General features: G+C 44.7%; 1 protein-coding gene across 8 annotated transcripts in view; it reads left to right on the top strand.

The window, feature by feature from the left end:
- The window catches only part of SPIN1 (spindlin 1), a 454964-nt gene that overhangs the window by 269949 nt on the left and 158331 nt on the right, over positions 1–26684 (top strand). For all 8 annotated transcript variants that reach the window (XM_069625665.1, XM_069625666.1, XM_069625663.1 and 5 more), the window contains one exon: positions 13469–13722. In XM_069625665.1, the coding sequence (XP_069481766.1) occupies positions 13469–13722 (254 nt within the window). The remainder of the gene's footprint in view (positions 1–13468; positions 13723–26684) is intronic.

Below are 26684 nucleotides of genomic sequence, written 5' to 3'. Positions count from 1 at the left end.
CCAGAAGCGTGTTAATTCACTTGGAACTTGTTCTACATTCTCTGCCAGCTCCCCCCTCCAAGCAGCATTGCGAGCACTCGGCTCTTGCTGCACTGAGGGAGGCGGAGCCACAAAGGAACACGTGACACGGTCACGTGACTACCCCGGCTGATGAAATTCACCGCACTGACACCCTCGCGGCGTAAGCCCCGGTGGCAGAAGGGCTGGTGCTGTTAGGCTGTTTGGCGGCTTTGGCGCTAGTGCTAGTAACAGAAAGTTATTTCCGAGTACATACACAAATAAGTGAAAGAACTCGCACTGATCACCAGAAAGTGGGGACTGTGGGCCACTGGCCTTTCATCCACTTAGTACCGCTCCTACTGAATATGATCTTTCCGCTCCAATTTGCGTAAGCCTGATGAATTCAGCAATCAGCAGTTGAGGAGAGCGGAGTATTCCAGGTTCTACATTGCCCTGAGACCGGTCACGCCAACGGATTCACGTGACCATATTGTGGCAACACCCACAGGAAGAACTCCTTATAATCATCAAAGTGCGACCCTTGCGGCGTAAAGGACGCTGCTATTTGTGCGAGAGGTCCAGTTGTGGCCGGCAATAGGCGTGGTAAGTGCACAAGTTTAGAGGAAATTCATTACTCACTTAAGATCGACATACTAAATGGAAATCACTAAACCACGCACTAGATTGCAGGGTAAACTAGAGGAATCCTTAATGCCTATAAATAAAATGACAAACCGGTACTTTATCGAATAGCTTGAATACAACAAATTCCTATAATATGATCAATGGGAAACTGATGGATCCAGGCGCACATGGACAATCTTAAGCATGGAGCACAAAATATTGGTTGCGGTAAAGTAGACATAAAGACCATACGATCGGACGCTGTTCCGACGACTGTCACTGATCACGATTGTCCAACATGTGACGATACTAATTCACTTACACATCTAAATATGTTGGGACCCATCCCGACAAAGGATGATAGCCACCTAACGCCCCTTCAAGATCGTGCGAGAGCAGCCAAACAGCAATGGCAAGCAACATATTTGCCTATTGGCACAAAAAGTGATGAGCCCAAAAAAACGCTCCTAGTCCGAATTGCACGTCTTTCACTTGACATCACCGAAATTGATGCAATTAAGGACTCGCAAGAAAAAAGAAATGAAGTATTTGGGGGAATGTACACACCAAAGCAAATCAGACAAATTGATACTTCGACCCCTATTGGCCCAACAGAATTCGTTGCACCAATGAAAGAACCTTTGACTTCCGCAGCGAAAGAATCGCCTGAGTATAAATCGGATGAAATGACTTCCTCTTCTACAAATATGAAAATTGGAAATATAAGTTATTCTCCGCAATACCAACAAAGATTGCCAACGACGATGTTAGATTTACAGAATACATTGGTAGCGGTTCTATCTACAGCTATGATCCCGTTTCTAAAGATCGAAGAAGCGATGGTGGATTCCATCAAAGATCAAGCAACACTGTTGGCAATGATACTGACCAAGCAAACCCAGTTTGAATCCCTCAGTTCTATTTAAGAACGACTAAAATATGAAGCATGATCATCAAGAACATGGCAAAATAGATTAGCGGAAGTGGCAAGGGCTGATAGTTGACAAACTGACTTTAATGGACACAGTTTCAACAATTACTAAAAAAATGGTTGATGACAAAGTAAAAAAACATGCCCAAGTGATGATGCACTCTATCTGTGCATCTACACAAACTCAGACAGAAAACCTACCTAATTTGGAGATGAAGAAAATGGATCAAACGACACAATATGAAAATCAACTACGTCCAGTTGCATCACAGAACTCAAGTATTTGCAATGCAAGACAAAAGTGAGCCACCCTCTTGTAACCCATTCGATATCTTTGATCTCTCGAAACGGGGACTAATAGGTCAAGATGTATCGACCAAATCGAAGAGCAAAAAGACTACCAAAAATCCACATAATGGGTCACATGCATTTCTGAGAAAATTACAAACTACCCTGAAAACAAATAATGAAAGGACAAAGAAAAATACAAAACTGGTGGTTACTAATCAGACCACTATCCAACAAACTATCGCGAAAACAGGAAAAATGAACAAATTACAAAATGCTCGGCCACAAGGCAATCAAACAGTGCCTGAACCGTTAGATGCACTCAGAGATGTAATTAATCAAGAAACCTGCATCAATTCTACAAATTCAACCAAACCGATAGATATATCTACGGAAGATGATGTAAGCGACTGTAACTCTATTTCTATAAACTCACAAGACGAGTCCCTCATTGTAATAGATGAATGTCAAGATTCCTTAACAGATTGCTCAAATAGCGAAAGCACCGAAGACGAACAGTAAACTAATATCTCCCTGGCATACTCAATAGTTTCTAATGAAGAAATATGGCCATCAGAGGAATCAGAAAGCCCAACTGAAACTAGTAGAAACGTGGCGGCTCAATTAAGTCCTAAACTGGTCAGACCAATCTTCAAATGCCTCCTGTGCATACAGAATAGCTATATACCCGATGAGTTCAAGTACAGAAGAACCGGTTATATTAAACAGATATAACATTCTGCGACTATTTAAGGCCATTCCGCAAATGACTAAAATTGAAACCGAACATATTGAGTTAGTTCTATTTACAAACAAGCAATACTTGGAAGAAGCCCACATTGATTTTTACACTCACGACATTATGCAACGTGTCCTAGACACTAAACACCAACTGGCTACTTTGGTATTTCAAATAGAAGAAATCATGGTTTCTCAATCGAGGGCGGAAAAAAAATCAAGAACGCTAGAGCTATTCAGCAAAAATTTATTTCAAAATCAAAGCATACATAACAAAACTCAAGAATCCCCAAATCATTTGAATGACTCAAATCCTAGGTCCCATAACCAAGATAAATTATAACCGGTGGTGTGCAAGCAATCTGAAACAACAAGAAACATCTCCAATGCTAATGTGAACCAGAGTGCGAAGACAACATACTTATAACAATGAAAAGATGTACCTGAAACCACCACAACCTTATGTTCTTGGAATACGAGAGGTCATAGACATCTTTTTTGATAATGAGTCGTCTTTACTTGAACAGTCCGACATCATTTGTTTACAAGAAACCTGGCTGAAAGAGGAAGTACTATGTGATGGCCATAGAACGTTCATGAATCCAGCTATATCCTCACAACAGGGAAGACCGGCGTCATGAATGTTGTTATTAACAAAAATCAACCCTTTGTGGCGAATAATAGAAAGTAAAAATATTCACCCTTGGGCACAATACCTTTCCATCAAGATGCCATCAATCCATAACACCATTGCACCTAACACTGTAGAATATACTTGCCTATCGATTTTCAAAATCTATTGGAACCCTACTGCTATAGCTGATAATAAATTCATTGATTCCATATGTGAAGAAATTGATCATTTGAACAGTAGTAACAGCGGAAATTAAATCATCATAGCAGGAGACTTCAATTTTCATCTCTTCGACAAAGAAGGAAACCAATAAGTTACCAACGAAATGACATCGAGAGCTAGAAAATGGATTAAGGAAGCAAGGCTGCGTAACATCTTCTTGAGTGCTCAACCAATGAATTTTAAAGGTATCCCGCTGTCGACTTGGTCACGGGAGAACTCGAATTCAATAATTGATTACATCTTTATAACAGAAGGAATTCGGAAAATTACAAACTTGACTACGAATTCTCCACACCCAGACAGCGACCACCATCACATTTTTATTTCCTGGTTATCAGAAGTATCAAGCGATCAATGTTTGATTCTACCTGAACTTGAAATAAATAATAGGTTGAACCGACTGCAAATTAAAGAGCAACAAACTCAAGAAATAGCAGTCCGATTTGAATAGGCCCCGCTTAAGGATCATGTGAAACTAAATTATGGATGGATCTTAGAGAAATACCAACAAACAACATCAAGAAATCAAAAAAGATGCAAGCAATCGCATAGTCATTATTTTAATTTAGAAATTCATCTAACAAAAAAGAAACACTATAAACGTCTGTGACAAATAAAAAAAAACAGAAGAGGCTATGAAGCCGAAATAAAAAGGGAAAAACAAAAATACTCCAACTTAATGAAATCTTATAAAATGGCAATAAAGCAACACGACGCAGAAGAACTTTTGAAAGCGTTAAATCAGAAAAACACACGCCACCTGTGGTCTCTGATGAATAATTCATCGAAAAAACAATCCATGATTCAAGAAGTTGAATCCCATACATGGGTCAAGCACTTCGAAAATCTATACAAGAAACCTAAACACCATCGAATAACAGACCCACAAGATGATACTGACAACTGGAGCTTGAAATGGGACTTAAAGGACATTACCAACACTATCAGGTGCCTGAATTCATCTAGAGCACCTGGACCTGATGGGCTAGCCAACAGCAACCTTAAAGCAGATCCAGAACACTGGGCCAAATTCTTTTTCCATCTCTTAGATCTGATAGAAAAGTCTAAAGAGATTCCACGTACATGGTCTGTAGCTGTTTTGATACCAATCTACAAAGCAGGTGATCGGAAAAATCCGGTCAACTACAGACCGATTGCCCTGTTGGATCCCTTAGGAAAATTATTTGCCGGATATCGACAAAAAAAATTAAACTGTTGGGCCATACAGCACGGAAGACAAGCAAAAAGGCAAACTGGCTTTGTCACAAAAATAAGTACCAACGTCAATCTTTTACTATTGAATATGCTAAAATACGAAGGGTTGACGAAAGCACATCAGGTCTATGCAATCTTCATAGATCTAAAAATGGCTTTTTATTCAGTTAATAGACAACTTCTCTGGTCCATATTGCTACTATTCTGAACCCAATACAACAGCTGTATTCGAATACGTCTATCCGAGTTCGATTTACAAACAACGGAAAGGCAACAGGATCAATTCTCACTTGGAATGGGCTTAAACAGGGATGCCCCTTGGCTGCTTGTCTTTATAATCTCTTCACCCCCAATTTTGAAGAAAAAAATCATCATCCTCCTAAGATCAACAGTGAAAATGTTCAAACCCTAATCAATGCTGATGATATTAGCATCTTGGACAAAACTGTGAAAGGTCTGCAGATAACATTGAACAAAACTCAAAATTTCATGAAGGAAAATGTTCTACAAATCAACATCAACAAAACTAAGATAATGAAACTTATAACTGAAAAATCTAAGAAGCAATGGACTCCAAAATTCTATCTGGAAGACAAAGAGATTAAGCTAACCAAAACAATAAAATACTTAGGTGCATTAATCAATCCATCGGCGAACGAAAAAGAATGGCAAGAAAATATTGAAGAAAAAGCAGCATCGTTAGCAAGGCAAGGCCGTTTTTTTCATCGCAAATATGGCACTTATTCTGCAAAAGCTACAACTCTACTATACAAACAAAAGGTCATACCAATCTTGACTTATGCGAGTGAATCCCTGATAAACCAACATCTATTGAAATGGTCCAAAAATGAGGCTATTTTCTGGAGAAAAACCCTTGCCTTGCCAAAATCATATCCGATAACCAGAATCAGATATGAACTTGCAATCTATTCAGTCCATAGTGCTATGGAAACAAATGGATTCAGAGGAAAATATACCATCATTGGAAATTCTTAAAGAAAAAAAACAAGCATTCCAAGTTGCAGCTCTAATAAAGTGGACAAGTGAAATTAAGCAAAATGCAAGAAGAAATCACAGAGGAAATGTTAAGAAATGGACCTCAATATGCAAAACAAAAAATTCAGAAGAATGATTGGATAAGAACGATCGAAGAACAAACAACTTATAAACGCCATTTAACCAGCTACATGGAAGCAGGAGCACTCAACCAGTTGCCTTCTTATCTCGTCCAATTCCCAAGTGTGAAAATTTGTGATTTATTCTTGCGCTTTCGGCTGAACATCTTACCGACACGCAAATACTTGGCTTTAACAGACCGAGCCAAAAATATTTCTCCTGTCTGTCGATACTGTAAAGATTCAATGGGGAAAGAAACTTTATTCCATCTAATCATGGTGTGCCCAGAACTAAAAAATAAACGACATCTATTCAGAGATTTTTTCAAAATCTCAGAGCAACAAATGACAGTAGAGGAGAGATGGACAACACTGCTCCAAGGAAACATCAGTGGCTGATCATTACAGTGATCAACTTCTGGATTGAGATCGATAAAGAATTGTAAAAGAAAAGCCGAATCGAAACACAGTTTAAAAACATTTTTGTTATGAAGACTCAAAAATGGAAAAATAAAAAGTTTGACAAATCAAACAAAACATTTAAAAAAAAAAAAAGTGAAATTGACTTTACTTAACTTTTCTCTTTGTAGGTCCAGCACACACCATCCTATGTGGAGTGCTGGGGGTTACCTGGTAGCCCCTTTTCCTACCTACTTATCTAACGTTTTTTCTGTTACACTCACTACTTTAAATGGCTGGTGGCAGTGGTTTAATTTTCCTACCATTGTGCTTTTCTACCGCAGGCTGAATCCTCAGCTGCAGTATAGCACCCCTGGGTGACCATTTTGTCAAAATGGCCCGTCTTCTTTTTTCGCCATTTTGTGTTTGTGAGGTCTTTCTTGGGTTTTACTCTGAGTGCCAAACCAGGTTTGAGAGCTTTTTTCGTTTTGCCTCTGGCAGGCTTCAGTACTGAACCCCGCCTCTGGCTCGAGTTTGTCTGGAAGGACAGGAAGTGAGGGAGGTTACTGAAAAACTCCTGTCCTTTGTCTTTAGGAATGCCTGAATGCACCAAGTCCTGATTGGGTGGCTGTCTCTCCTTGCAGGGCAACCACTCTGCTGTTTGAGTGACAGCTAGGTTGTGCATGAATGGGAGAAACCTGCTTAAAATGCGGGGGGTTTTGAGACTGAAGACATAGTCGACCACTGGAAAAAACACCCAGACGAAGAAACCGTGAACAAAGCTTGCTGCATCCTCCTGGACCTTTGAATTGCCCGGTGAAGCCCTGCTGCTGTGCTGAACTCCTTTTTCTAATCGACAAGAGAAGCTCTGAAAGGGACGACTTCTTCCCTTGGGTTAGTGGGACCAACTAACCCCAAGACTAACTCAACTGGACCACCTTACCCGACTGACTGTACCGTAGTCGAGTGTAACGTCTGTGATCCGGCCAGAAGCTCCAGGAGTCTCCTTATGACCCTCCAGAAGCAGGACGACCAGAGTTCGAGTCCCCTCGCCAGACTGCAGGACTCAAGGAGTGAAGCATGCCCAACCGGTATCAAAGATCCATGGTGGTGCTGTTTACCACCTGCTGAAACCACGAAGTGATGCTGACTTGAAAAGAGCCTGTAGCTGCCTCTGACCTCAGAATTGCTGCCGGAGGAGTCCTCCAGACGTCCTCCCTCTTGGCCCAACGACTGAGGCCCAGGAACCCAGGATCTGCATCGCTGCAACCAGACAGAAGCCACCTGGACCACTCTTCTTCTAACCAAATGGTACTGTTCTGACTTGGGGTACTTATCTCAGTATCTTTAGCTTTGCTTTTCTCAGTTAAGACTTGCAGTAGCTACTGTGCGAGAGTTGATTTCAGCTCTACCCCTCACAAATGTAACAGCTTTTGATCCTTTAGTGATTTTTCTTCGACAAACTCTCTAACTTTGTGCAAGACTTTGCTATCTAAGAAGTGCCTCAGCTCCATAGGCTGTGCTCCAATTGACTTACGCTGTCCTGGCTCCCTGCAGACTCTTCTAGTCCATTTGTCTTTGATTCCTACTGTCCCTCATAGGTGATAACTTGGTTTTGAACTATTATTGCTGGGAAAGGTTTTTATCTAGACTTCATCGGACAATGAATGTGTTCACATGCTCTGAGAAAACTGTTTCACCTTTTTCCTTCCCTTTCTGTGAAACCTCAGAATCTACAAAGTGTACTAGTGATATATAAATGCCATTACTGTCCTAGTTAGTGGAGTCGCCTCTGGGTGTAGGAAGTGTGTAAGAAGCATCTCTAAAGAGTATCTTCTAGCTTTGTGTTGGTTCTGGAAAAGTGGTTCTAGAAAAGTAATTTAAAGTGTATTTGATTGCTACATATATTGCCCTTTTTAAGGAATGCTTATTTAAAATCTACTGATAAATACATAATTATTACAAAAACCTTCAGTGAAAGTGTTACTTGGCTACTTGTATTGGTGGATTTCATTGCTACAGCTCTACAGCTCACATTTACCCCTCTTAAGATATGCCTGGCTGCTCAGTCACCCTACCAACTTGTGTAGTACAGGCCTGTGCAGTCTCCCACAGGGTTACTCCATCAATTCTTGCCTAGCAGACATGCCTTTTGATGGAGTAGACCTCTTTGGGAAGCAGAGCGACAATACATATTTAGCCATCAAGACGGACACTGCTCGTTCACTGGGTACCCTGCAACAGAAAAGGCACTCCGTCCGATACGGCAAAGGCAGATACTCCAGGACCTCTAGAGATTATCGTCCTACCTGTCGTCAACCTTCCCGCACCAACTCACATGAGGCATACAGGGAGGTTGCAGGTGTATAGAGGGTCATGCCGATGGCATGGCACTTACTCTTGCACGCAGACCCCAAAGCAGGCCTGATCAGTGCCACATCTCGTGGCCCCACTTCTGCACCCAAGTGGGAGGGCAGCTTTCACAGTTTGTCGACCAGTGGCTCAACATCACCACCAATGAGTGGGTGCTCCACATCATCTTTCACGGTCACACACTGGAGTTTCACAACAAATGCACCTCCATTTCGCCAGTGCAAAGGCAAGAGCAACATCTGTCGCTCCTCCAGCAGGAGGATCAGTCCCTTAAAAAAGGGGGGGCCATCAAAGCTGTTACATCGCACCTTCGGGGCTCCGATTGTACTCCAGGTACTTCCTGGCAAGAAAAAATTCAGGTAAGTGGACTTCTGGATCTCAGGGAACTCGACACGTTCCTCAAATTGCAGGAGGTCTGCATGGTCACGCTGCAGCACGTGCTGGAGCAAGGAGATTTCCTCTCATCCCTGGATTTGGTGGATGCATACTTCCACATTCCCATCCATCGAAAGCACAGGCGCTTCCTTCGCTTAGTGGTGCAGGGGGCGGCACTACCAGTTCAAAGCTCTGCCATTCGGCCTAAAGTCAGCGCCAAATGGTTTTCACCAGTGCCTTGCAGTGGTGGCTGCCCAACTGCACCGAGCGGGCTTCTGTTTACCCTAACCTGGACGACTGGCTTATGCACACCCCATCTCTACCGTTGGCTCTGCAGCACACTGAGCAGACAATTCAGTGCCTGACTTCGCTGGGATTCTATATAAACCTTTCCCAAAGTCATCCTTGTCGCTGTCTTGGAACACTCGGTTCCTGGGCTCACAATTGGACATGCTCGAGTGCCTGACTACCCCCTCAGAAGAGAGGGTCAAAGGCATGCGCTGCAAGATTCAGCAGCTGTCAAGCAGACAACAGTTTGCTAACTCAAGTCACTACTCGGGATAATGTCTTCATGCATCCCTTTAATTCCTCACTGCAGGCTGCAGATGAGGCCTCTCCAAGAGTTCCTGGATGCCAGCCGGAAGGAGGAGTTGGGGTGGTGGATCGGCAAGTTCACACTCAAACCAGCGTTTCCCACCACCTGGACATCAAGTGACAACATATGCCTCCCTGGAAGGCTTGAGAGCGCACATTAGGTTCTTCAGGCCAGGGGTCTCTGCAAACGGAAGACAAGATGCTGTACATCAAAGTGTTGGAGCTCTGAGCAGTGTTCTGGGCTCTCAAGTTTTTCCAACCCCAACTCCAAGGCAAGGTGGTTTACATCTTCACGGACAACACAACCACAATGTTTTACATCAGGAAGCGGGAGGGGGCGCTTCTCTCATTCTGTCCAAGGAAGCACAGACACTGTGGCACTGAGCTGTGTCTCGGGCCATGTTCCTCATCCCCTTTCACCTGGCAGGGGACCAAAATACCATAGCGAATTCTCTGTTTGTTTGTTTGTTCACTTATAATGCTCACCAAACCCGAAGGTAGCCGGGCGCAGCAGTACAGCATATGCGAAACTTGAAGTTACATAGTTACAAAATACATACACAGTAAACAAGCAGTCAGTGGTTAGAATCAGATTCCATCCGCCGTCAATATGCACAGTTACAAAATGGAAGCGGAACAGACTATATACAGGCGCTAGCTAGGAGTCACATAAATAGCCTGAATGTGTGGGATTGAGGATAGGTAGTAGGTGAGTGTATGTATGTATGCAGTAAGGGAAATCATGAGTAAAGTGCAGGCAAGTCGACCTGCTAGTGTACAACTAGTCGTCGGTCGCCTTCAGCAGATTGAGATAGTTGGACCTGAATTTTCGAAAGGGCTGTTCATGTAGATAAGGCAGTGAGTTCTATAGTTGGTGCCGCTCGGACCTGGAAACTACCACCACCAACATTCACCAGCCTAAATCTAGGTGTAATTAGGCGATTGGCATTGGAGGTTCTTACTGGTCGGGAGGAACTTCTCTTTGTGAATTTATCTGTAAAATAGCTAGGTGCGGCATTGTTCAAGGCTTTGTGAACAAGTGAGGCAACTTTTAGGTAGATTTTGTTCTGGGTCGACAACCAATTATTTTGATGTCTGATTTTCGAAATGTGCTTTCTTTTGGATAGGCCAAGAGCTGCTCTCAAGGCATTATTTTGTAGGATTTGGATTCTGTGGATGACAGATTTGTTAGCGCCAATGTATAATCAAGCCTGGACAGAATCAAGGCCCTGGCTAAGATAATGCAATTGTTATCGGAGAGAAAATGTTTACCTGCTCTAATAAGCTTACATGTGTATGCTGTGGCAGAGGCCAAGGATTTCGCCTGTTTATCGAAGGAGGGGTGGAGTCCAGGTAGAAGCCGAGTGTCTTCACCTCCTTAGACACCTTGAAGACATTACCATCAATCTCAAAAGAGGAGTAATCTTGGCCTAGTTTTTTAAGATTAGTGTGAGACTTTAGGATGATGAGCTCTGTTTTATCATCATTCAGGCATAGACTGTGAGAGGCCATCCAAGCCTGAATGATGAGATACACCCTATTTACCAAGGCCAAATCCTTATTGTAATCACCGGAAAGTGGAAGGAGAATCTGGATCATCTGCATAATTAGTGTAGGTGATACCAAGAAGGTCCAGATCATCAAAAAGGGGCTTAGTAAATATGTTGCATAGAGTAGGGGAGACGCAAGATCCCGGAGGAACTCTGCACAGGATTGGGATCAGATTGGCTGCCGCTGAGGGGGAGAACACCCTCATAGTCCTATCACTGAGGAAGGACTCGATCCAAGTTATAGCTTCTTTGGAAAAGTGGGCAGCTGAATTTAGATGGCTGCAAAGGACCTTGTGGTCGACAAGTTCGAATGCAGCCGAAAGGTCCAGCAACAGGAGAAGAGCTGTTTTACCTTTATCTCTTAGATCATCTATTTGCCCTTTCAAATCGATGAGGGCCGTCTCTGTACCATGTTGGGGTCGGAATCCTGATTTACGTGCTGCTAGTAATTTATGTTCCAAGAATTTCTGAATTTGGTTATAGGCTTTCTTGTCTAGGATTTTAAGCAGAAACGGGACTGTTATTGGGCGGTAGTTGGTCGGTATAAGTGAGTCTTAGGTTTGGTTTTTAAGCGGAAGTAGTACCCAAGATTGCTTCAGGTTGGAAGGCACGATGCCCGACGCAAATGAAGCGTTGATTAGTTTAGATACAAATGGGGAGAGATCTCTGGCTGCGTCTTTTATGCAGCAGGCAACTGCGTTTCTGCCACGATCAAGTTCTTCAGCTTTTCTTGAAGCGAGGTTGCCCATCAATCGGCTTGTTCCCCACGGTGTGTCCAGTTTGCCAGCAGATATCCGCATGAGACAAGTCCGGGGAGGGCCTGTTCGTTTATGCATTCCCTCCAATCCTGCTTCTTCTACGTCTGATCATTGCATTCAAACAATCCGTGCAAGATGATTCTCGGGGCTCCAGATTGGCGATGCCAAATTTGGTTCTCTGACCCTCTCCGTCTGTCGGTAGCACTGTGCCAGGCCACCCTCAACATAGGGAGTTCTTTCCCTCCCCAAACTAGGTGTCACACAATAAACGGTTTGATGTTAATAATTTTATTCAGCCCTATCTCTATTTCATCTAATACCCCTTGGACTCCTCCCACTGAGCTACCAATGAGCCAAGAACCAGGCCGGTGTACAGGAAATATATTTATATTTATTTTAATTGTATGTTAAAAAGAATTACACTAAAACATCAAACACCACTTTATCGGGGGCACAACACAATTAACTTCTCTCAGTATAAATAAATGACACAAGTGGGTTGAAACAAACCCAAATCACTCAGTATACATGTATGTTTTATTTTGTGGATAATTTCAAGTTAATTTGGTGATCTAAAATTCTGCTATGTGCGTTTTAAGGAATAGTAATGGTAATCTAACGTGTTCCTGGCTGCGTTTAACATGTCCCGAATGCGAAAGTTGGCGTGTTGGTGGAAGGTAAAATTGGGAATTTGGGTAATACATTGCATGTTCCTAACTGTTATGCTTTTTGTAAAAACAACAGACAATTCACAAATGGCTGTGCAACATGGTGTGGACCCAGCTTTTGTTTTATTAAATTCCCCTTGATTAGCTGAATCCAAAAATATTTATAGTATGGCAGTTGCTAGTAAAATTCTGAAGTTTTCTCACCTAACTAGTGTTTGCCAAACATTTGACATGAAAACGAAGGGGATTGCAATTGGGAATTGCCATATGTCTGCTCCAGACTCCTAAACCAATCGTTAGAGAAGGACTGGCGTTGGGAGGATAGAGAAAGGTAACTGACCAATCCTATTTGCGAGAACTCTTGCAGGGTACTCCCCAAGAGTGTAAACTTGATGGTGCCCACCCTACTATATTAAGTGGATGCATTATGCTTTGGACCATCATAAGACCTGAATGGGTGCAGAGCTCTCACATTTGTTTCCTCTTTCTATGCGTGAGAAGGCCATTCAGTTCCATTTTTGTTCTTGGAATTCTGGGTCTTTTAGTTTCCTAAATTTAAAATGGGGAAAGAAAATACTTGAAGTCCCAGAATTCAATAAGAAAGAAATAGGGCTAGGTCGCCTTTTTGCTCGCATGCCAAGTAGAAACTTGAGTGCTGTGTTGATGGCAAGGTTACAGTAACGCTCTCACATTTAGAACCAAATTACTACAAACGCATGGTTATTGGACACAGTAATGGAGGGAAACTATGTTGAATGATAAAAAGCACCAACGCCTATTGTGCTCTTTTGTGTGACGATAATATTGAAACCCTTGAGCTGGTTTTGGATGAAGAATGCAGAGTCAACATTGATGATCAAATATTTGAATTTTGGTATTTTTATCTTTTATTCAGTACGAAAAACCCTCGCTGAACGACATTGAGAAACCTGTAAAAGCAGAGACATGTACCATTTTTTTGTTTTTTATATTCTCATCATACAGGAAGCATCGAGGCAACCTTGGTCCCAGCAAACCAATTTCACAGCCAAGAAGAAACATTGTAGGCTGTAGAATACAGCATGGATGGAAAGAAGTCAGTGGAACTTTATCACAATGGAAAGGAACAGTGCTGGATCAAGTTCCAGTTAATCCATCTCTTTACCTTATCAAATATGATGGGTTTGACTGTGTATATGGACTAGAGCTTAACAAAGATGAAAGAGTTTCATCGCTGGAGGTCCTTCCTGACCGTATTGGTAAGTGTTGTTTGTTTGTAACATTGACTTTTCTTATAAATGGTAATTCATAAGATCTGTACCAAACAAAACAAAGTTTGGTTACCTTGGCCTTGTAGTTTTAATATCATGGTAGACATCTATTTGCTATGGGTGCTCTAAAGAAACTGAGCAGGTTCTGAAAAATGAACGGTTGAATTCCAAGGTCTCTTAAAATCTGGATCGCAGATCGGAGGTGCAACCTTGATTCTCCAATGGCAGACTGGGTGCATGAGCTTTGTTGCGACGTAACTTCCTAAAGAAAAGATCCTGTGCCCGGGCATTACAACTAAAGGGGTCACATTTACAATTTTCCATTACTCTGCATGAGAGGAGAGTGGAAAAAAATATGTTTGAATAGATACCTGATTCATAGTAATGCGAGGAAGGTATTCCACGCTTTTTCAACTAACAAGCTAGTCAATTTACATTTTGCTTAATTTCTTTTACCTTTTCTTACCGCAAAGAAAGATAGATCGTGGTTTTGGGTTAGGCATATAGAAAGTGGCATGATGGGTAGTAGACGAGGGAGTGCAGGGAGTCCACTCCCTCGACCCCCTGCATTTTGCAGTAAAGTTGTTTAAATAAAAATTCTGCGAATTGTGCTTCAACCAGTTAAAGTCAAACAAACTTCATTGATCGTTGAGGGATGTATACATGTATACATGTCGCACTAATAAGTTGCAAATTGTGCCTGAGCGACCAGGATGTATATCATTCTATGTCCAGAGCTGCCACTACTTGCTGTGAGTATAGGTGGGACTAGGTTACCCCAACTGTTGTAAGCAGCAGAGGATGCCACTTTTAATGATTGAGTAGGGAGGATGGTTTGTTGACAAAAATGGTGTGCCAACCAGACACGAATATTTGAGAAAAGATGATGCTTCTTGTGTAGAACCAATTCTTTTGGGGAACGTTCTTACTGAAAGTGGAGAAAAGAAGCGATTTATTTCAGATTTATAAATAATGTGTATGATTAAGCTCCAAAAAGGTTTAAGCACATCTCAGCAATATGAATTCCCAAATATTTAGCAGATTCTGAGGCCCAGCACATATATAGTAACACTGGTCAAGGTGAAACGTTCTGATTAGGCCAGTTAATAACAAGGTCAGAAAAGTTACCTAATCTAGCCACAGCCAGTTCCTGGGAGATCAGTTAGCCTTAGATTTGTTATGTAGAGAATGTCATCAGTATACAACAAAACCATTGCTCTATGACCATCCAAAGCTAAACTGCAATGAGAATATTAATTTCTGATTAAGGCTGCAATGCGCACAATCACTAATGTGAGTAGAAGTAGAAGAGGACATCCCTGTGTCGTTTCAAACCCAACAAGAACATTTCAAATCATGTGCACAAAACATGGAGTCTAGACACAGGAGAGGAATGTAGAGCTGGACAGTATTGAGGAAGGAACTACTAAAACCCATTTTATGCAACACCGAGTATAAAAACATTCAGGAGACAGAGAAGTTAATTTTTAGAGTGGCCTGAATACCGCCATGTGTCTACCGACAGTGACTTCCACCACACCCTGATAGAGAACTAGAGTGAGCTGCCGGATCATGACGTTTGTGCCGCCACTGTTGTACTTGAGAGTAACCCCACGATGGAGAAGCTGTGCCAGATGGTGGACATACCGATACCAACAATGGTCACCCCTCCCAAAGGTGGGCATCTTTCTATTGCAAAAGCACGCTCAATCACGTGAGTTTCCTCAGGTATGCTTGGTTGCAGCATTGCTCTTTTTCTGATTGAGGATTGCACCAACGGGCCAGGAGCCATAGTATGCATGGATAGGCAGCCTCACATGTGGGGAAGTGGGGGAACACTTTTAAATGGTCAGCAGGTATTAGTGACCTGCTTGTTGACAATACACAAATGCCCTGCTCTGTCTTTAAAACGCTATCAATCAGCCAATTTTGACATATGTCGTCGACTTTCGGTAATGGTACTGACCGGTGCCTCGTCTGCTGACGTTCGGTGATCGGTCGATGTTTTAGAGACGGCGTCTTTCGATTTCCGCGGCTTGTCATGGGCCGATCGGGACCCAGAATGCCCAGAGGGCAGGGATTCTGTAGACCTCCCCCTTGACGCGTACTTGTGCGTTTGGTCAACGATGTGGACTCATAGCCCCGGGATGTGTGTTTAGTGGCGGGGGTAGTGGAAGTGCTTTTGCCGCCTGGTGTCGTCCCCGTAACAGAGCCGCCGGCCTGTCTCTTGGTGTCGGGGGCCTGTGCTTGGGAACCTGACTGTTCCCCGCCACCCTCACCGTCTGAAAAGATGGCAACGCTGCCATCACTGAGGCTCCCTCTACGTCAATGGTGGCCTCAGCCTGCGTTGCGTGATGGGCCCAGCGCTTGGTTCTTCGGTCTTTAAGAGTCTTAGTTTTGAAGAGCTTTCAGGCTCAACAATGCCCCTTGTCGTGGTCCAGACACAAGTTGCACACCCAGTGTTTGTCTATCCACAGGAATTTTTTCCATGTTTGGGAAAGGCAGCCAGGTGAGAAAGGGAATGGGTGGGAAAATGCATTCTACAATGACCGCCCTCCATTCTCCCTACTGTAAGGGCCTAGGCCGGGTGCTGCCTTCCAAGGCTGAAAGGGTCAGCCGAATCTTGAATTCGTCCGATGGCTGTTTTTTCCAACGCGTCAATGAATTTGTCGAAGTCGGAAGGAAAAGGACAGAAAGAGTAACTATTTTCAATTTGTCATAATATGTCCCTTTTTTTTCGAATTTGGAAAACAACTGTAATACTCAGTTTCCACTAGATGTCGGCCGGCCTATGCAAAGCATGTGAATCCAAGCAGATTCCACAAACCTCAGAAATACAATTACGGTGAGTAATGTATCATATATATATATATATATGTTCTGAGGCTTGTGGAATCTGCCTAGATAACATGCTGTGCATAGGCCGACATCTAGTAGAAGCTGCGGAGTATTACAGTTTGTTTTTCGAAACTCGAAAAGGGGGGTGTCGAACTAGGGCGTGCCAGTAATACTATCTCTAGTGTGACGTCCACTGTACCCATGATCCCTCACGCGTGTAGGACCCTCAGATTGTTTTTTTCCGCCATACTTGTCGGAAGCATATCGCGGAGTTCCCTTGACTTTAGCCATTTATCTTTATTATAAATATTCCCCGTTCTTTCTCCAACTCTATGTCGAAAGATCGCTGAAGATCGACGTCGATACTCGAGACCGAGGAAGAACAGCCATCGAGACTACACGACGGATTCTGGGCCTTGGAAGTCCTCGGCCCGGGCCTCGGAAGGCCTCTGGCCTCGGCCCTGTACAAGTAGGGAGAGTGGGGGGTGGACACACACACACACACTCGTTTCCTACATATACCCGCCCGCTGCCAAATAGTTACATATGGAGAGTACTCCCTTTAAATTCTGCCCAAAGTGTAACCGTAAGTTTTCCTGGGTAGACGAACACAATACGTGTAATTTGTGTCTTCCGTGGGACCATCCCGAGGCTAATTGTAGAGCTTGTAAGCTCTTAAAAGCCAAGACACTCAAGGACCGCTCGACCAAGCACTGGGCCCACTATGCCAGGCAACTAGAGGCCATGGACGCAGTGGGTTCCTTCAGCGATGGCAGTGACGCCACCTTATCGGACGGCGAGGGCACAAGGGTGTCGTCGGACACCCACGTGCAAACCCCCGACCTCGGAGGACTGACCGGCGGTTCAGTTATGGGGACAACACCCGGCGGCCAGACCGCAACACACACATCTTCCACCAAACACACCAACCCCAGCCGAGATTCAACAGTGATCGGCAGAAGAAGGCACCTAGAGAGCGGTCCGCCGATTTGGTGTTCTCTGGGCGTTCCAGGTCACGGTCGCCTCATGACACACATCAACCGTCCACGGTTGCTAAGGGTGCCACACTACCAAAAGTCACAGAGGCCCGGTCGTCAGAAGACAAATCCGACCTCTTCCCTCAAGTAGCACGTTGAACGTCTACTTCTGTAGTACGTTCGACGTCTGCATCCGAGATTCAATGCCCTTCTTCCAAAACTCCCGAATCTCATGATAGCACCTCCGAATCTCGACGCCAGGCGTCGAAACATTCAGGAAATCCCAAAGGGTCAGGTAAACACATGGGAAAGGGGAAAAACAACATAAGAAAGCCTCTGAACATCAGGTTCAGAAGGAGAAACACAAGGAGAAACACAAGAAACACAAGGAAAAACCCAATGTCCCTGACCCTGCCACCAGGGAAAGATCTGTTCCTCCCACTACTCAGGAAACAGAGATAATTGAAGAGACACAGCATGAGAAGGTTATCCCCAGTTCCAAGCAATGGAACTCTGAGGACATTGATGGAGTAATGAGGAGGATGTCCTTTTTTGTAGATTTCTATGAAAAGGACCCAAATTACTTTCATAGTTATCATAGTATGCCAGCTACCTCTGCCCCTTCGGGATCCAAAGACCCTCAACCTCCTACTAAGAGGCTCTGTTCTGAGACTACAGTTCATGGTTTCATTTCAGACCCTTCCATAAATTAACCTTACCAGCCATATGGTGAGGAGTCAGAAGTAGAAATGCTGGAAGAACAAACAGGGGTCGACTACTATGGGGTCGATGAGGACGAGGAAGAGGAAGACGACGCGGAAGCCTATAGTCTTGACTCCCCTATTCCCAAGGTTCCCCCTGTGAATGACTCACCGGTTGACAATCAGCCTTTACTTAATGAGGTATTAGCTAAAGCTGCAGCCCATTTTCAAATTGACACACAGGGTGTCCAAAAAGAGAGCGATTTTGCAGAGGAAATTCTAGGGGACAGGAAATCCATTGCCCAAACTATCCCCATTTTAAAATGAATTAAACGCAGAATCAATCCTTCTCTGCTAACCCCCAATCTTACTCGAGCGGTCAATCCACGAGTAGAAAAATTATTTAGAGCCGCTCCCTGTGATCCACTATACATAAGGGGTCAGTTAAAACCCGACTCACTGGTGCTTACTACCACCAGAAAGAGGGCGGGAACACCATTAGCTTCTTCTGAAGCCCCCCCGGACAAAGAGAGCAAGAGAATATATGCTCTGGAGAGAAAGGTGGCATCCACGTCAGCATAGCAAGCACGCATTGCCAACACCACCACTCTGTTAGCAAGCTACAACTGCCACCAATGGAACAGGTAGCTGCCCTCATTGCCTCTGCACCCAAACCTCTAAAGGGCCAGTTGGCCCAAATTGCATCAGACGGAAGATCAGTGTCTGGATGCATTCTTAAGGCAAACTTCGATGCAGCAGATAATGCAGGGAGACTAATAGCAGAAGGCACAGTCTCTAAACGCCATGCTTGGCTAAGACAATCAGGGTTTAAGCCCGAGACTCAAGCCACCCTCATAGACATGCCGGTAGAACCAAATAATCTATTTGGGAAAGCAGTGGAGGAAGCACTGAAGATGGCTAAAGACGAATAGGAAACCTTAAAGTCCCTCGGCCAACTAACAAATAAGCCCTCAGGTAAAAGGGGGGAATAACAATAATTTTTGTCGCTTTCGTGGCCAAAACTCCCAAAGAGGGTCCAGTTACTATCGAGGTCAAGTAACCTCATGGGGTGGCAATCAACAGGCTACCCAAGGTTTCACCAGAGGTAAAAAAAAAGGGGCTGTGGTAGAGGGAGAGGCAGCCCAGGTAGAGGCACTATGCCACCCAGTAAACAGTGACCATCGGCTCCGGGTCCCTTCCCATGCATCCCCAGTAGGGGGGCACATTTCCATCTTCACCCACGCATGGGAAGGGATCACTTCTGACAGATGGGTGCTGTCCACAATGTCCGCGGGATACTGTATAGAGCTACTAGAACGCCCCCCCAACCATCCTCCAAGACAGAAGATGCACTCTTTGGAGCACCAAAGAATCCTCTTCGAGGAGTTCATCGTTCTGCTTGCAAAGGACACAATAGAACTCGTCCCGGGCAACCAGGTAAACAAGGGTATTTATTCAACCTACTTCCTTGTGCCAAAAAAAATCTAATGATGCGCCCAGTATTAGACTTGCGCCCTGCAAACAAGTATGTCAAGCCACAAAAATTCCCCATGATTACACTCCAGGAAGTAATCCTCCTACTAAAAAGAGGAGATTACATGGCGACATTGAATATGAAAGATGCCTATTTTCATATTTCCATGTTCCCAGCGCACAGAAGATTCTTGTGTTTCAAGATAGACAGCCAGCACTACCAGTTCAAGGTGCTGCCCTTCGGAATAGCCTCGGCTCCAGGGGTATTCACCAAGTTACTGGTGGTCGTGGCGGCGCACCTACTCAGGGAGGCAATCCCAGTGTACCCTTACCTGGACGACTGGCTCATCACAGGGGAAACCCCTGTAATTTGCAGATCCAACATTCAAAGAACAATCAACCTCCTCTTCCAATTGGTCTTCAAAATCAACGAGAAAAAATCAAGCCTGGTGCCAAGCACCTCAAAACTGTTCCTAGGAGCTGTCCTAGACACCCAAGAGGGGTTGACCTTTCCGTCGGAGGAAAGAATTCGGAATCTGTTGCTGCAAATTCCTCAATATCAGTCCGGTCGCCAGATAAGGGTGCGCAAAGCAATGTTTGGTAGGCATGATGGCATCATGCATTTACCTGGTTCCCTACGCGTGCCTGCGAGTGCGACCCATGCAGAAATGGTTAGCGAAACAGTGGTCTCGGGCAAGTGGTCAGTGGGACAATCTAGTGGTCGTTTCGCCAACGCTAGTACAGAGTCTTCGCTGGTGGACAAGAGAGAATCTTACAAAGGGGAAACCCTTTTACGATCCAGAAATACAAGCCGTCATCGCAACAAATGCATCCCTGTCAGGGTGGGGAAACCACCTTCACCACACAGCTCAGGGTCTCTGGTCTCACACAGTGGCTCAGAATCACATCAACCTGCTAGAACTTCTGGCAGTCTTCAGAGCGCTCTGGGCATTCGAACCCCTCCTATCTAACCTGTCAGTGCAGATCGTAACAGACAGCACAACGCAATGTTTTACTTAAACAAACAAGGTGGCACTTGTTCGCCAAATCTGTCCAAGCTTGCCCAGAAAATTTGGAAATGGGCACTCAGACGGAACATTTACCTGTCATCCCAACATGTTCCGGGGGATCTCAATTCACTAGCGGACGCTTTGAGCAGAGATCCCCTCCCAGAGAAACATGAATTGCGACTACACGAAGAATTCGTAGAAGATCTCTTCTCTCAGTTCGGCTTCCCCACTGTAGTCCTGTTCACCATAAGCGAAAACAGACAATGCCCATACTTGGCATCCAGGTTTCTCCAGCCAGGCTCCAAGGGGAACGCTCTATGGATGAATTGGCCAGGGATGTTTGCCTACGCTTTTCCACCAACCCCTCTGATGAGGAAGGTGGTCAACAAGATACACAGGGAATCGATGACGCTCATCCTAGTTGCTCCTTTGTGGCCGAGACAACCATGGTTGCCACACCTATGCAAACTGGCGGTGTGCAACCCCATCAAACTCCCGTGCTGGTACAATCTACTAACACACAGCACGAAGGACAAACGGTGCATCCTCAGCCCAACTCGATGAACTTGGCAGCATGGCTCCTGAAGTCGGCCATCTCCATTTACCCCAGAGGTGCATGGACATCTTAAGAGTCTAGAAAACCTAACACAAGACACTGTTACTTTGATAAGTGGAAACGATTTGTTATTTGGTGCCAGAATAAACAAATCAACCCAATTGATTGTACTCCTTCCAATATTGTCACCTATATGCTCCACCTATTGGATGCATAGTTAGTATTTCATTCACTCAAGGTACATCTGGCGGCGCTGTCAGCCTACACTACCTCCCATAACAAGGTGTCGTGGTGGAAAATGCCAGTGGTCAACGCCTTTATGGAAGGGGTAAAGAGACTCCACCCTCCAATTTCTAACCCATCACCAGGGTGGGACCTTAATGTTGTGCTTGCTAAACTCATTGAACCTCCCTTTCAACCCATGCGTAAAGCTAGTCTCAAACACCTGACTTCTAAAACAGCCTTCTTAGTAGCCATTACATCCATAAGAAGGGTCAGTGAAATTCAGGCTCTGTCAGTGCAGGATCCTTTCTTTACTGTTCATAAGGATTATCTGGTTTTACACACTCACCGTAGGTTTTCACCAAAGTTCATTTCAAAATTCCATGTTAACCAGTCCATTGAGCTACCGGCCTTCTTCCAAGAACCCAAAAGCTCTACTGAGGTGTAACTCCACACACTAGATGTGAGGAGAGCGGTCCTCTACTACGTGCACAAGACCAGACCGCTAAGAAAGACAGATCAACTGTTTGTCTCTGTAGCTCTAGGCAGAGAAGGAGATAGCATCTCTAAAGGTGCCATCTCTAAATGGATAGTCAGATGTATCCAACTGTGCTATTCCCTTTCAGATAAAACACTGCCTTTTACGCCAAGGGCCCACTCTACAAGAGGTACTGGAGCCACTCTGGCTTTCATTGCAAATGTACCCCTTGACACCAACACCATTTGCAAGACAGCTACATGGAGCTCTATTCACACCTTTACTCAGCACTACTGCATTTACACTCATTCCAAGACAGATACTCAATTTGACATTTGTTCGCTCATGACCCTTCTCACATCCCACCTCCTTCTTCTAACTCTGCTCACTAATCTATTCACAGCATGGAATCTAAGCAGATTCCACAAGCCTCAGAAGGGATACATTACTCACTGTAATCATATTTCTGATGCTTGTATCTGCTTAGATTCACATGCGCCCGCCCTTCCTCCCCTCTGAGAGAAGGCACATGGATGCTTATGGTCTTATTTATTTTATCTGCTTGGATACTCTTTACTCACGCTACTCCTCATGCTACCTCATGTCAGAAAAAATACAATCTGAGGGTCCTACATGCGTGAGGGATCATGGGTACAGTGGACGTCACACTAGGGATAGTATTACTGGCACGCCCTAGTTCGACACCCCTTTTCGAGTTTCGAAAAACAAACTGTAATACTCTGCAGCTTCCACTAGATGTCGGCCTATGCACAGCATGTGAATCTAAGCAGATACAAGCATCAGAAATACGATTACGGTGAGTAATGTATTATATATATATATATATATATATATATATATATATATATATATATATATATATATATATATATATATATATATATATATATATATATATATTTCTGATGCTTGTTAATCTGCTTAGAATATCACATGCTGTGCATAAAGGCACTTTATTAGACTATGGAATATTTTCAAGTACATATAGTATATTTGCATATAATATTACAAACGGTCAATATTGCACAATGCACTAGTCACTTTGAGACATTTAATCTCATCCAGCATATATAGCCTATTTGCACATGGTATTATAAACAGCTGATATTGCACTATGCACTTGACACTTTATCATAGATTGTACAGACTTTCCAAGTTAAACCAATACAACATTTTTTGTATTAAAGATATACCAAATCATTCTGTTAGTAGCAACATTGGTCAAAAATATGAAATCACTTGATTTCCATCAACCTATTCATTGAAACAAGTTTCCAGTTAAGCACTAGTCACTTTATCTCCTCAATTATATGGTTGTAGAATGTAAAATCAAATTTAAATACGTCTATATACATATGCATATTTTCCCCGGCTGCATATTTAATGCAGTACGCAATCATATATATTTATACATTTCTTTGACATTATTGCACTTGCACTATATATAACTTATCGAGAACCACTTTGCCAAAAATAAGTCTAACTTTAATGTTGGCAGCAGAATGGACTCATCCAACATGGCCGTCACAAACAGACGAATTACAATGGTAAAAGCATTGGTCTAGCGGTGGCAAAACAGGAAATAGATCTAAGCCAAACGGGAAACACAATATAATCCAATGTAAACATGGTGTCAGTTACAATCTGACGAAGCCCAGTTTGGGGTGAAACGCGTTATTGTAATTTTTCACGGGTGTGCTTTCTTAAAGTCCATACCAAACAATAAAGGACATTTTTATCAATGGAAAATGCACGAGTGGCGTACTTTTTCGAGGAATGTTGGATGGAGGAGTGCCGCTGTGAGCCGCTGCTTTGCGGTTCGTTTTTTGCTTTGAAAATATATATATTTCTGAGGCTTGTGGAATGTGCTTAGATCACATGCTTTGCATAGGCCGACATCTAGTGGAAGCTGCGGAGTATTACAGTTTGTTTTTCGAAACTCGAAAATGGGCGTCGACACAGGGCGTGCCAGTAATACTATCCCTAGTGTGACGTCCACTGTACCCATGATCCCTCACGCGTGTAGGACAATCAGATTGTTTTTTTCCGCCATACTGGTCGGAAGCATTTCGCAGAGTTCCCTGGCTTTAGCCATACTTTTGCTAAAATATTGTTATATTTCCCCATTTCTCCACCCCAACGTCGAGTCACCGAACATCCACACTCGAGGCCGGCACGGAGAAGGAATCGCCGTCGAGAGCTGCACGACGGATTTGGGCCTCGGAAGGCCTCTGGCCTCGGCTCGGGCCTAGGAAGGCCTCTGGCCTCGGCCCTGCAAGTAGGGAGAGTGGGGGGTGGACATACTCTACACTCTTTTGGTATATAGGTACATTCGTATATATTCTTACACTTATTAGCCCGCTGCCACAAGGTGCCTATGGAGGGTACCCCTTTCCAATTTTGCCCCAAGTGCAACCGCATGTACCCTTGGGTTGACGGGCACGCCACATGCAATCTCTGCTTACCGAGGGACCACCCCGAGGCTAACTGCAGAGCGTGTAGTGGGTTCAAACTGAAAACACTCAAGGACCGTTCGATCAAGCGTTGGGCCCACCACGCCAGGCGTCAAGAGGCCATGGCAGCGGAGGACGCCTTCAGCGATGGCAGTGACGCTGTGCTTTCGGACGGCGAGGGCAACGTGGCGTCAATTGACAGCCAAGCGCAAGTCCCCGACCTCGGAAGGTCGTCCGGCAGGGCGGCTATGGGGAAGACCCCCGGCGACACAAGCGCTACCCACAGCACTTCCACAAAACACACGAAGTCCAACCGAGACTCGCCGCGCATGCTGAGTACTCGGGAAGAGGCACATACAGAACGGTCCGATTCAGTGTCCTCTGGGCGTTCTCGATCTAGATCGCCGCATGACTCCAGGCAACCATCCACTGTTGCCAGAAGTGCCTCGCTCCCCAAGGTAACGGAGGTTCGATTGTCAGAAGACGAAGCCGACCTCTATCTTCAGTCCGCACTCCAGGAGTCGGCGTCTACAGGCCGCGCAACGGCTGCTCCCGAGTCCCAACCTCCACTACACAGAGATAGGGACACTACCCCCAAACCTCGGCGCCAGGCGTCGAAAGACTCCGGAGGGGCGAAAAAACAGGGTAAACGCTATTCCACACACAGGGAAGGTGGAAAACAGAGGAAGCAGTCTCAGCCTACTTCCACACCTCAAAGACTTTCTACCCCACTTAAACAGATGGACAAGTCTCGATCTTCTGTTACCCCTAAGACCCCTGTTCAAACCAGTAGGTCTAGTCTAGATAAGACAGGGAAAGGCCTTCAAGAAAGAATCATTCCCAGTTCGAGAGTGGTCTACTGATGACATAGACAGAGTAATGTCAAGGATGTCATCATTGGCAGATTTCTACGCCAAAAACCCTGAACACTTTCTCTCTTTTACCCCAGACGGGTCAACTCCCTCAGGCTCTAGGGATCCGATTCTCCCAAGTAAGAAGTCCCGGGTCGAAGCTCCTACTTCAGACCCCTTCAGTATACAGCCCTATTCTCATTATCAGGGAGATCCATCCCTTTGAGGATCCAGATTTGGGCATGTTGGAAGAACAAACTGGGACAGGCTACTATGGGGATGACGAAGACCAGGAGGAGGAGGAGAGCCCAGAAACCTACAGGCTAGATTCCCCGGTAGATAAAGAACCCCCGGTTACCGACTCCCCTGTCGATAACCAGCCTCTTTTGAATGAAGTGCTGTCCAGAGCGGCAGAACACTTCCACATTGACACCCAGGGTACACAGGAAGAGAGGGATTTTTCCGAGGAGTTAGTGGGCTAAAGGAGACCTGTTGCCCAGGCTATGCCTATCCTTAAGCCTATACAAAGGAGGATAGACCCTTCCCTTGTTGATCCCTATCTCACTAGGGCGGTAAACCCCAGAGTTGAGAAGCTTTTCAGGGCATCCCAAACAGACCCACTGTACATAAGAGGGCATCTGACACCGGACTCCCTGGTAGTTACTAACACCCGTAAGAGGGCCTGAACACCCTTTTCATCATCCGAAGCTCCTCCCGACAAGGAGAGCAAGAAGATTTATGGCCTGGGCAGGAAAGTAGCCTCCACTTCCGCCTACCAGGCAAGGATTGCCAACTCCACCACCCTGCTGGCGAGTTACAACTGACACCAGTGGGAAGAAGTCACGGCACTCATAAATTCCGCCCCAGAACCCTTAAAAAGCCAGTTGGCACGAGTTTCGGCAGAAGGGAGAGCCATGTCCGGTTGCATATTAAAAGCAACCTTTGATGCCGCGGATAACGCCGGCAGATTTATAGCAGAAGGTACTGTTATCAAAAGGCATGCTTGATTGCGACAGTCTGGGTTCAAAGCCGAAACCCAAGCATCATTGATAAACTGGTGGAGCCGGATCTATTGTTTGGAAAGGCGGTCGAGGAGGCGCTGAAAAACGCCAAGGACGAGTATGAGACACTCAAATCCCTAGGCCAACCAACCAATAAACCCCCTAATCAGAGAGGGAATGGGAATTTTCATCGGCCACGCGGACAAAATTCCCAGAGAGGATCTAACTTTTCCCAGGGGCAGGGTACACCATGGAACAATAACCACCAGCAGTCTACCCAGGGTTATGGCAGGTGTAATAAAAGAGGACGTGGTAAAGGTAGAGGCAGCCCCAGTAGAGGTGGCGGCACGCCTCCACCAAAACAGTGAC

Source organism: Ambystoma mexicanum, chromosome 6p, assembly GCF_040938575.1.
Source record: "Ambystoma mexicanum isolate Mex_15411 chromosome 6p, UKY_AmexF1_1, whole genome shotgun sequence".
In the NCBI taxonomy this organism is placed as follows: domain Eukaryota; kingdom Metazoa; phylum Chordata; class Amphibia; order Caudata; family Ambystomatidae; genus Ambystoma; species Ambystoma mexicanum.
Note: the sequence above shows the minus strand (reverse complement) of the source record. Positions and strands in the feature narration are given on the sequence as shown.